This window comes from Leucopleurus acutus (genome assembly GCF_964270905.1).
Source record: "Leucopleurus acutus genome assembly, chromosome: 5".
NCBI lineage: Eukaryota > Metazoa > Chordata > Mammalia > Artiodactyla > Delphinidae > Leucopleurus > Leucopleurus acutus.
The window spans coordinates 98,754,115-98,766,207 of NC_139147.1; the positions used below are offsets into that span (position 1 = coordinate 98,754,115).

Sequence of the window (12,093 nt, forward strand, 5' to 3'; positions counted from 1 at the left end):
CCTACATATAACTTCACGATTCTTCTCAACACAGCACTATAGACAGCAAGAGGTTGGGATTGGCATGAAAGATGAACTAGACAGGTAACAGCTCCTATAAGACTGTAAACCCCTCACGAGTCGGCACCAGGTCCTTCGTAAATGGATTTTGGAATGAATGATGGACAGAGAAATTGATGAATTAATGGCTGCATGAATGATATTTCTTTTTTTTTTTCCAAAACTGGTCCAGGAAAGCCTTGGGATACTTGCATCTCTGTGTTGTAGGGAGTGTGCTTTGTACCACTACGTGCCTGTGAACACTAGCTCATTGAATGAAATTGTAGGAAAAAGAACTTAGAGAATATCTAGTGACAACTTTCCAGTTTTACAGAGATGAAAATAAAGTGCAGAGATGGCCTCCATCTAAAGGGCAGGCTCCGAAGGCAGAGCCACTCTGCCGTTTTCCACGCCTTACTGACTGCGTGGCCTTTGGCCTTTACGTTGCTTCTTCATCTGTAAAGTGGGAAGAGTGGTCTTGTCTGCCTTGCAGGGTTATTGTGAAGCTTTAACAAGATAAGGAATTACAAAGTGCTTAGTGTAGTGCCTGGCATATGGTAAATACTAAAACAAAATATTAACTTTCTCCTTTTTCCTTTTCATTAATATTAGCTGAACCAGTGATGGTACTGTAAGTTTTATCATAAGGTTTATCATATTATGTTATGCTGTGTTCCCCCCCACCACGTACTTTCAATGAATTGGAAGCCTATGCTAAACCATCCCCATTTTATATACATAGAAACTAAGACAAAGAGAATATAGGAATGGATTCTTATTAAATAAGAATGAAACATTTTTTTATATGGAAAATGTAACATTCCTAAATTCATTGCTCTTTTCTTTGGCTAATCATCTTGTTTCATAATACATAACATGCTTCATAGAAAATGTATTTATAAAAGTTGTCATTAAATAATGCAGGGCTGAAATTTAATAAAAAATGAGTGCGCTGAATTGTCCTTTAAAAAAGCCGCAATGTTTACATTGTATATTCCAACCTTCAGGTCATTCATTAGTTGGGGAGGTGAAGGGCTTTATGTTGGTTGCCAGGAAGCACACAAAGGCAGCAGGGAGGGATGAAACAAACAAGGCCACATTGCTGGGAAGGTGGCCTTCAGAGGCAAGCGCTTCACTGGGGCGGAAACCTTGCAGCTGTGTTACCTCAGGCCTCCACACAAGAAAATGGACTTTAAAACCACAACATGTGAATAGAAGCAAGGTTAGCCAAAGAGATTTTGAGAAATTGCTTTTCTAATGCATTTAAAATGAGTATTAGATGTTGCATTCTGTGTCAGTTGCTATAAACACAGGGGAAGCTTTTATACTTTTTAAAGTCAAGCCAGGTTAAACAGAGTATAAGGAGGGGATGTTTTAAAACAATTCAACAGTGGGTTTTGAAAATAAACTGCGGAATTAAGAAAGTGTGGGGGTTGGGAGCTTTCATTCCCTACCTCTGGGCTTGAACTTTTTGCCTCCTAATTGAGTACCTTGAAATGTACTTTGATTCTGGAATTCGATTGCTAAGTTGTTTCTTTTCAAAGTCACCTGTTGAAGGAAAAGAAAAAGAAAAAGAAAAATACTTAGAGAGTTGACGGCTCTTAAAATGACGGCTGTTAAAAAGAGGTAAAGCCATTATGAGTTGCCAGAATGCTACCCTTGAGTTGAACAAAGGATCGCAGCCCGGGCCAGAGAACCCAGAGAGAATTTCACAAGGTGAAACTGCAGAGGAAGATGCCTGCATAGCCCTGCTTGAAAACCAACTCAGCCTGGGCGACTTTGTCCAAATACAAAGAGCCTTTGAGGTAAGTGTTAATCTTATTTCCTGGAGACTTTGAGTTGCTCATGAAGGAGACCAGGATGAAACAGATTTTCTCTTAAAAGTTTTTTTTTTTTTTAAATATGCTTAATGGTTAAAACAGGGAACTGAAAAGAATTGGTCAGACCTGGATTTAACACCAGAGTAACTTTATCCCTCAGTTCTTCGGGACAAATAATATTATTTAGTATGAAATTGCTGCTGTTGAATATCATTACCATCCAGGAAGGAAAATGAATTCTTGGACAAATTTTTTTCTTAGAGATCAACATAGTTTTGGAAAACAGAAAGTTACGACGGTGACAGGGGGAAGCCAGATCTCTAGGGTGACTCCCAATAATAACTGTCCTTGCAGGTAACATGGAAGTATCCCTCTGGAAATGCAAATAGCCACTTCCCGGTGTGCAAACATTCTCCCCTGCCTCACCCCAGCGACGCAGCTCCTTTTCAGAGCAGATTGTGGTACTTTATTGTCCCAGATCCCATGGGAGGGACCAGTCTGCCACTCTTTTTGCAAATATTGGAGCAATGCCAATGAAAACAAAATTTAAAAAATTTTAATTACCATAGGAATTTTAACTGTAAATGAATAAGTTCCTTCTCTCTATCTTAATTTTGAATTCTGCAGCTATGCCTAATGAACAGCATATATCAAAATGATTCTTAGCTTCTCATGCTGATAGGAAGAAGTGCTCTTCCGTGCTGTGGAATTTAGGTAGACAGGAGCCTCCATCCTTCCTGCTGCATTACAGTTGCTAAAATATGATCTCAGGGCTTCAGAATGTCCTCTGGGGTGCTTGAGAGTGTCATATTAATTTGAAACAGACATACAATGTTTGGGAATACCACCTTGAAATTAATAAAGCATGATGAAATCTCACCGTTATATTGGTCTGTAGTTGGCACAAATTTTAATCTTTACCTATCTAAAAAAAAAAGAGTTGCTAACCACTGAAATACTCTACTATACCCTGTTTTGTATAACAAGTTAAATTTTACCTGTGTTGAGAATGTCCCAATAGTATCAATCATTTCTTTTTAATAGACTATCATATTTAGTAGCAAAGACATGCTCTGCCCTACACTTTTCTCATTTTAATCTTCATGTATTTGCAGTTCATCCAAACCCATTTGTCTGAAGATTTTAGTGATGCTCATGTCCAATGCCCCAAATGAATCTGGCATAGTTTGATAGACATAGCAAACATTTTGACAGCTTGAGGACATTCAGAAAAACGTAACAGCAGACTAGGACAGCTTTGACTCTGGAATGAACAGAAATGTGGCAGTTTTTTTCTGGTGTTAAGAACACAAAGTTGAACGCTAGGGTCTATTAGGAGGGTCAACTGTATAAAGTCAATGTGTTAGAAAGTGAAACTGCTATAAAAGGTTAGGGGTGGGTGTTCTTTTCAAATTACCAATTAGTCTGGAGTGAACCCAAGTGAAATAGGAAAATTGGATCTCAAGATATATAGATTTTTAACTTTAAATGTTTCAAAGGCTGGATCACTTATTTTGAAATTAACCAGTTGGAACAGCAGGTACCACTGATGGACCAAAAGGGAGAAAGAAATTGCTGTTCAGGGCTTGCATGAACCTAGACAATCTAATTACAATCTTTTTTAAAAATGTAATTTAAAAAAAAAATTGAGCTTTGCAGGCATACTTCAAGAAAAAATGAAGTCCATCGATTTTTACCAGATTCAACAGACAGAATGGAACGATCCAATGGCAAATGTACAACCGGGAATAAAAGTTAGGCCCTTGAGACAACATGGTTTCCACACACAGCATGGACACCTAGAGAAGAATCATATACTAGATGATTTCTGTGGACTCTCTTCCATCTGCCATGAGCGTTGGGCCCACAGGCCACAGGTGTAGATTGTTGTGAAAAGAAAAATTGCCCTCAGGGGCTGTCCTGCAACACAGAACCCCAAAGTCAGTGATTTGTAGTCCAGTCACTAAAGACATGCTCTTGGAATGCCACGATTCTGGCACTGGATCCTTTCATCTCCTATTTTGTTTTTTGTACCCAGATTGCTTATTTGGGGCTGAAGAGTTTTCAGACAGTAGGTAAAGTCCATGTCCTTAAATAGCAGTAGCAATGCTTTATTGAAAAATGGGAAGCTGAGTCTTCCTGTAGTCAATGTTTCACATATGTTTCCAAATGAGATATTACCTACCATATAAATCTTAGTAGTAACATTTAGGAATGAAGTGAGTAATGCTTATGTTTATTGCATGATGGTATATGAGTCAGAATCACTTAGTGTATAAGAGTCAGGGGTCAGACTTCTTGGATTTGAGTCCCAGTTTTGCCACCGACAATGAGACTTTGTGCAAATTGCTTAATCTCTCTGAGCCTCAGTTTCCTTTGTTTCTAACGTGCGAATAATAGGGTTGTTGTGAGGATTAAATGGGGTATTATCCGAAAGAGTGCTTGACACAGAAAAAGTGCTCAATTAACATAGGTATTATATGTTCAGTGAGTAGCGGTTGAACAATATGGTCTTTAACATTCTCTTAATTTTAACTCATGCATTTCCTAAAAAAAAACTAAGCTTTGAATAACACTCACAACTATGCTTTTACATTCCTTTTAATTGGGGTAGGAAATGGAAGCAATGTGTTGCAAAGACACAAATTCACATAGAAGAGTACAAAAGCATCATCTTTCCATGTCTTCATATTCTATTAGCATGTGGAAGATTTTAAGTGATGTCTTGATCCTCTTCTTTAGAACAAAGAAGTTATCTGGATAGAAGTACTAGAAAAGTAACTTGTGGATTTCTTTTTCTTTCAAGTGATGGTGCCCAAAAAGTCATATATCAGCTCGCAGGGAATGAAACTTGTATTATTCATAGCATTGTAAAATGCTTGTTACTTAAACTTTCCTGTAGCACTCGTAACGCTTAGAGAAATGATGTGGTCTCTGGATATTCATATTGTTTTAATGTCAAACATATTTTACATTTTCTTAGATACTTCAGAAGTCAGTTACTGTGTGAGGAAGGATGGCTGTGATTTGCTAATTTTATAGGAATTCTGAGCAATAGAAATTATGGTCCAAGGGAAATGGAATTTTGGAAAAGCCGTATTGAGACTTGATGTATACTGACTTTCTTCCAAGACTGTGGCTATGTAGGTTCCTGAATATTTCTTTTCTTTATTTCTCCATTGTTGACCACTTCATGTCAGGACAGTCTGCTCTTTGATCTTGGAAGCCTTGTTGCCTATTTGGCCTGTATCTAGTTTGCCTATACTGCTGGACTCACTGGACTGGGTCCTGACCTGCCTCTGTCAGCAACTGTGTCTGTATCACCTCCTGGTACATTCTTTCTGGCCCAGAGCCATGGCCTGGCCCTACCCTGTCTACTCCATGCTGCTGTTTGCCGAAGTCCTACTAAATCTTTAGGTTAAATAGCTTGAAATGAAATCTCCTAAACCGCATGTAAGAGGTGAACTATTTTTGCTTAAAGTAGGAAGGGCCAGGACAGTTCAGTGTGAGAAAGGAAGAATAAAAATCCTAACAGGAAGTCCCCAGAGATGTTAGGGGAAGGTTCTCTGAACAAACTTGTCTTGGGGAGCTGAATGGAATCTAAACACAACACACTTGTGCTGACAATCTAAAAGACCAGAGAAATTCAGAAGGCACTTTTGCAGGTCTGAAAATTGTGCTTAAGGTATAATAAATGATTAAATCCACAGAATGTATGATATCTTCATGCTTGATTGTCTTTATAAAATTCCCAAGATTCCTGTCTACAGTAGGGCCTATGAACAACGCTTCCTTGTACCAACAGGACAAAGCCTGCTGGGCAGGCTAGACTCTAAGGGAATACAGACAGTAACTGTTACAAAAAATTTAATTACATACAGTTACAATTAAATAAATCGTATTAACCCCCCCAAAAATAAACCAAGACCTCCTGCCCCACCCCTTCCATCCTTACCTCTTCCAGGGATGAGAAGGAGAAATGAGGAACCCGCTTGGTGGTGACAGTGTTGGTCTGTATTTTTAAAGTGAGGTGGGGCTAATCTATTAAAAGGCTATGAGATTGAAAAAAAATATACAGACAATCAGATTCCCACCTTTCCATTATTTATCCTTCTTTCCGAACTGTCAGGATTCTCCCAGTTTATTAGGGACCCGCCTTCTCATTGCTCACTGTATCTTCACTATTAAGTTACCCAAATGGACAGGCCTTCCTGGCTATGGCTCATGTTCCAGAACTATTCTTACCTCTTGCTTCTTTCTTTTCTACCCCAGACATCACCATTCCAAACACATAAATAAGATCACCCATCTTTGTTTCATTCCCTTTCCTCAGAACTGTTAGATTTTGTTTGCCTCTGTCAAAATATGAGACAGCCCATGAAGATCATTTAAAAAATATATTTTTAAGGTAAGACTGATAGTTAAAAACTGTATATTATGGAATCCAATAAAGTTCCAAAATTAGAAAATCTTTATTTTTATAGGGTGTGCAAACTGTGTAAAATATATACTAGCACATTCATGATAAAGACTTATTTCTTGCTCATATAGAGAGCAGATATTTCTAATAGGCAGGCAGCTCCAAGTAGGGATTCTTGTCCCCAGGCTCCTTCCATCTTCCTCCTTCCACAATGGCCATATGTCAAGCTAGTCATGGGGAAAGAGCATGAAGGAGCACATGGGGAAAGGTTTTGTGGGCCAGGTTCCCGTCCCAATTGCAAGGCCATCTGGAAAGTGTAGGCAGGTGTGTGCCCAGAAAACAGTCTCACCCACAATCCTTAGAGTGAATGGTAGGAAAATTTCCATCTCTCCTAATAAACCAGCATACTTATCTCATAGATTAAGGAAAGTCGTGTGCCTAATGGTGTTTTGTGTTTCGCCTTAGCTGCCAGGAAGTTCAAAGCTAAATTCAGAGTTCAACTGATACAACTATTCTTAACATAGATTTTTCTGGAACAATTATCTTCTGTTTTCATTATATGATCCTTGCTCTTTTATCTTTGCTTTAATGGCCCAACTGCCTATGTACCTTCTATTGTAACTGAACTAAAATTCCTTCTAGAAATCAGTGGAGGTAAAAATGATGAATAAAAATTTAATATCTTTGAAGTTCAGTAAGATTTTATAAAACACTTCTGTAGGTATCGTGTTATTTGATCCTCTCACCAGCCTGAAATGTAGGCAGGGCAGATATTTTTATTTCCCATTTACACATAAGGAGAATAAAGCTCAAAGATATTTAATTGAGTTGTCCCATGGGGCAGAGCCAGGGTTCTGTGGTAGATTGCCAATTTCCCAGCCCATTGTATGGCATGGCTACCACTGGCCACCAGGCAGTCTCCCTTTGAGATTTGCTCTAAGGAATAGGAATCCAATAGGATAAGGACTTCATTAATAAAATGAGCATGTCAAGTTAGTAGCACACAGGCACTGTGCCTTGGTAACTTGGAATTAATGCACAATCAGCAAATAATCAACACTTCCTACAATAAAATCAATGCAGAGAAGGGTGGAAGAATAAAAGGGAAAGATAGGAATAACTCATTGCTTTTTTATTATTATTTTTTCCTTTCTAAAGGCATTCAATGGAGGCTTGAGAGAAAGTAAACAGGTAAAGCTTAATCTATAACTTTATTCCATAGTGCAGAGTACATTCAGCAATCTCAGTCAATCCATCACCTGCCGAACAAAGGCAGCAGGGCAGAGCATTTCTCGCCCCAACTCCCTTAGTGGAATCCAAAAAACCTATTTTGGATGGCAGTAGAAAATCAGTGAACCCTGCAGGCACCCCTCCTCAGCACTAAGGTAATAGCGTGAAGACAAATCCAACAGCCCTGCAGCTGGCACAACTGGAAACGACAGAGGAATTCTCTGGTGGTTTTGTCCGAGTTGCTAGAATTCATGGGTGAGGTTAACAAACGATGCCATCACCAAAGCACAAGCAAGTGAAGTTCTTTGTCAACACATATGAAAAATCGGTCTTCCTGAACACTGCTGCCTTTGTGCTAAATTTTGTGACAAGTTCTAACGGCTTCATGCCTTTTCTAATTTCTCTGTGTGCTTTCATAACAGGTGCTTATAAAAATTAATCTTGGAGAGAGGGTGGTGAAGAGTGCTATTGGGGGACAGATATTTTAACCTTAAGCTTTGGCCAGGACTGAAGCAGAGAAGGCAACCAAGAAACTGGTCATAAAGGAGAAAGAAAGAAAGCAAAGATGCCTATTGCTATTCATTTGTAGTATATCAACTTAGCCAGACCTTTAGACCTAGGGCACAGCCTACCTTTGTAATTTCCTGAAAATTAAAAAAGGAACATGGGGCTTCCCTGGTGGCGCAGAGGTTGAGAGTCCGCCTGCCGATGCAGGGGACACGGGTTCGTGGCCCGGTCCGGGAGGATCCCACATGCCGCGGAGCGGCTGGGCCCGTGAGCCATGGCCGCTGAGCCTGCGCGTCCGGAGCCTGTGCTCCGCAACGGGAGAGGCCACAGCAGTGAGAGGCCCGCGTACCAAAAAAAAAAAAAAAAAAAAAGCAGCATGAAGAAAGACAACTGGAGAACTATAATTTGTGCCATTTTGATTTCACGTTTGTCCTGTGTTGACAAGTATAGCACACCCAATGATGAGACGAGACCCCACCAACTTTGTTGCTAGAAATAGGAATCCTCTGAATTGTCTCTTGTTGATTTCTGACCTTTGCCTGAAGCTCTGCCTCACGCTTGCTCAGACACGAATCCCTTGGGTCTTTTCTTCCCTCCTCACGTCTTACCACCATGTTATGGATAAGCATCTTGTGAGATATTGATTCTCTGGGCGCCAGCATTCTCTGCTGAGGACTTCCAGGGACACGGTTTTCCTCTACTCCATCGCCTCCCATGTTCTCCCTCCCTAATTCTCTCAACACCCCTGAGGCCAGGTTGTCACACTGGTCTTCCTCCAGATCTGTCCAATATGGTGGCCATGGGCCACATGTGGCTATTTAAGTTAAAATGAAATAAAGTTAGAATTTAATAAAATAAAAAATTCAGTTACTCACAAGCACCGGCCACATCGAGAGTATTCAGGAGGCTCATGTAGCTTGTAGGCATCACATCGGACAGTGCAGATAACAGAAGATTTTCTTCATCACAGAAAGTCCTATTAGATAAGGCTGTGTCAGACCTTTCTCTTGGTATCCTTCTAACTTGTTCCCCTTCCTCACTTCTGGCCACATTTATATGGCCAAGCGGCTACTTTCAGCGCCTTAATCCCCCTGGAAATATACCAGACTGCTCATTCGTTAGAGCCTGGAGGCCAAACTGATTATTGGCCCCAGAGATACCAGAAAATATTTTCCTTTACTTTAGTCTAAGACCTATCTCTCCGCTTTCCTAGGGCTGTAAAGAATGGGAACATCTATTTCTTCCAAGGGAATCCTTACCTCCTCCTTCAAGGCCCCCTCCCATCGCCACCGGTATTCAGTCTGGATTTATGGTTCCAACAAGTCAGTCACAAAATTATCTGACACTGGCACATTACCCAAATTGTTCATGCTGGTGGTATTTTAGTTACTTGAATGCTTTAACAGTATTCCTGTTTTAGGACCTATCAAATGCTGGTGCCTCATGTTGGAATATTCCCGCTTCCCTCCCCCCAATCTCCAGGCAACTCCTCACTCATACTTCATGTTTAAATATCACCATCCCAGAAAGTCTTCTCTCACTACCCAGGCTGGGTTAGCACCTTATCCTGTTCCTGTTTTCTCTCTTCATAGCTCCTGTGTGTTCTTTTCTTTCTCTAATTGCAGATGCTCTGATTAAGTACAAGTAGAGCCATGTAGAAGGATCAGGCTGGCAGAGAGAAATCGGTGTGAGACCCCAGAGCGTGGCGACCCTGGATGCAAATGAGATTATCTTGAGGAAGGAGCAGAGTGTCTAAGACAGGATCTTAGAGGAATCCTTCAAGGGGGTAGAGAAACAACTGGAGTCCATACCATAAATAAAGAAGCAGGTTTATTTCCTGGAAGTTGAGGGAGGAGAAACAAACAGAAAAAAGGGGTGCAGTCAGTCATATACAATTTTTATGATTCCTATTTATTTAAGTGTTCTTTTATTATTATTATTTTTTTTTGCGGTACGCGGGCCTCTCACTGTTGTGGCCTCTTCCGTTGCGGAGCACAGGCTCCGGACGCGCAGGCTCAGCGGCCATGGCTCACGGGCCCAGCCGCTCCGCGGCATGTGGGATCTTCCCGGACCGGGGCACGAACCCGTGTCCCCTGCATTGGCAGGCGGATTCTCAACCACTGCGCCACCAGGGAAGCCCAGAGTTCTTTTATTATTAAAAGAAAAAGAAGGAATACATTATTTTCATTGTACAAAATCAAAGTTACACATGAAAGTCTCCTCTTACCATGGCTTACCCTTAGCAACTACAGTACCCTGGATAACTACTCTTAATGTTGCATACTTCTAGTGTATTTTTCATTCATTTCTACCCATATATGCATGTACACATATCACATGTAGCTTTATTTTACATACAGTGTATTTTACATATAATATATATTACATATTTTATTTTGTGCATTCAAGGAAGAGTGCCACATAAATAGCTGCTAATCATGTGAAAATATAATCCAACTCACTAGGAATTGGATTTGAAACTTTAATCAAAACAGAAGACATCCTTTTTCATTCATCAACTTGGCAAAGATTAAAAAGATCAATAATGTTTACTGTTGGCGAAGAATCAGGGAAATGAACACTATTACTAAGATTGTAAATTGTGAAGGCTTTTTTGGTAGGCAATTTTCTGGAATATATCAAATGTAAAATGTATCAAATGCATACTTTTTGAACCAGCAATTCCAATTCTACAAGCTATCCTAAATAAATTATGACAGGTACAGAAATAAAATTTGTATAAAAATATTCATTGTAATATTGTCAATAAAATGGAGTATTTAAAACACCCCAAATATTCATCAATAAATTAATGGATAAATTAATTATGGTATACTTCTACTACTCAGCTATTAAAAAGAATAAGGAAGACATAAGATTGCCAAGATTTACTGTTCAGTGAAAAAAAGAAAATTGCAGAACAGTGCATAATCATATTCTAAAATGAAAAATGTGTGTATTTTCCATAATTGAGACCTTGTGTGTCAAGGTCTCAATTATGGAAAAATAGAACTGTGCTTGTAGCAGGGTAAGGTATGGCAAATGGCTTTGTGGACTCCTTATCTATACCATAATTCAATGCAAAGGTGAATGTTATTAAAGTGTCAGTATATCTTAATAGCCTAAAGACTCGGTGCTACTATTTTCTAAATGTATGGTCTAATGATGCTGAATTTAAAAGCAGCACCTTTTATACATACTTTGTCTCTCTATGAAGTAGTTTTCTCCATCCCCTTCCTTTCATTGAACTTTAGCATTAAGAGAGAGACTATAGAGAGGCATTGTTGCCTTTATTTCTCAGGTGAGGAAACAAAAATCCAAATGAAGGGATTTGTCCATTTGAGTTGTTGGCAAAACCAGAACATCACCCAAAGTGGTCTGATTTCCATTTTTGTCTCTTTTCTCTTAGTGAACAATGCTAAACTTTACTCAAATTTATTTCTCATCTTCCAACATTATTTTACACAGTATGATTCTATAACTTGACCATTGTTCACTACTCTGACCCCCTCCCCAACCTGGCTATTATTGGTAAAACAGATAAGCACCACTTCTACAATATAGATGAGAATATTAACAATACATTCATTCATTTACTGATTCTTACAACAGATATTTATTGAATGTTAACCCTTTGGAAGTTGAAAACTGCCTAGACCCAGACCTTCCCTCACGGAGAGCTATATTGACAAATAAACTTGGAGTTATTGTGTAATCACTCAGTGCTCTGAGGAGAGAGCAATGTTGGGGGAGCACATAGCTCACATTGGGGAGGGGACTCCGGGGAGGCTTCCTGGAGAAAGAAACATCCAGGCTGCCATCTGAAAGAAGGGCATCACTCAGGCAGGTAAATGGGGCTTGGGAGAGTAGTTTTCTAGAAAGAGGATGGGAAGTACAAAGTTTGCTTGAGCAGAAGCAGTATGATGCTTTTTGAAGAAGTCAGAAAACTCATCTGCAAAGGGGAAAGGAAGGAAAGATAAGGCTGGAGCATCAAGCCAGAACCATCTAGAGGGCCTTAGAGAGCTGTGTTAAAGAGATGGACAAAGAGACGGACAGATAAAGAAGATGTGGTACATA

General features: G+C 39.7%; 1 protein-coding gene across 1 annotated transcript in view; it reads left to right on the forward strand.

Moving 5' to 3' along the window:
* Nucleotides 1-1,605: 1,605 nt before the first annotated feature.
* WDR49 (WD repeat domain 49) overlaps nucleotides 1,606-12,093 on the forward strand; it is a gene marked incomplete at its 3' end in the record, with an annotated part of 134,538 nt that continues 124,050 nt past the window's right edge. The window contains 1 exon segment of the mRNA XM_082839275.1: nucleotides 1,606-1,844. Coding sequence (XP_082695401.1) covers nucleotides 1,677-1,844 — 168 coding nt within the window. The 5' untranslated portion in view covers nucleotides 1,606-1,676.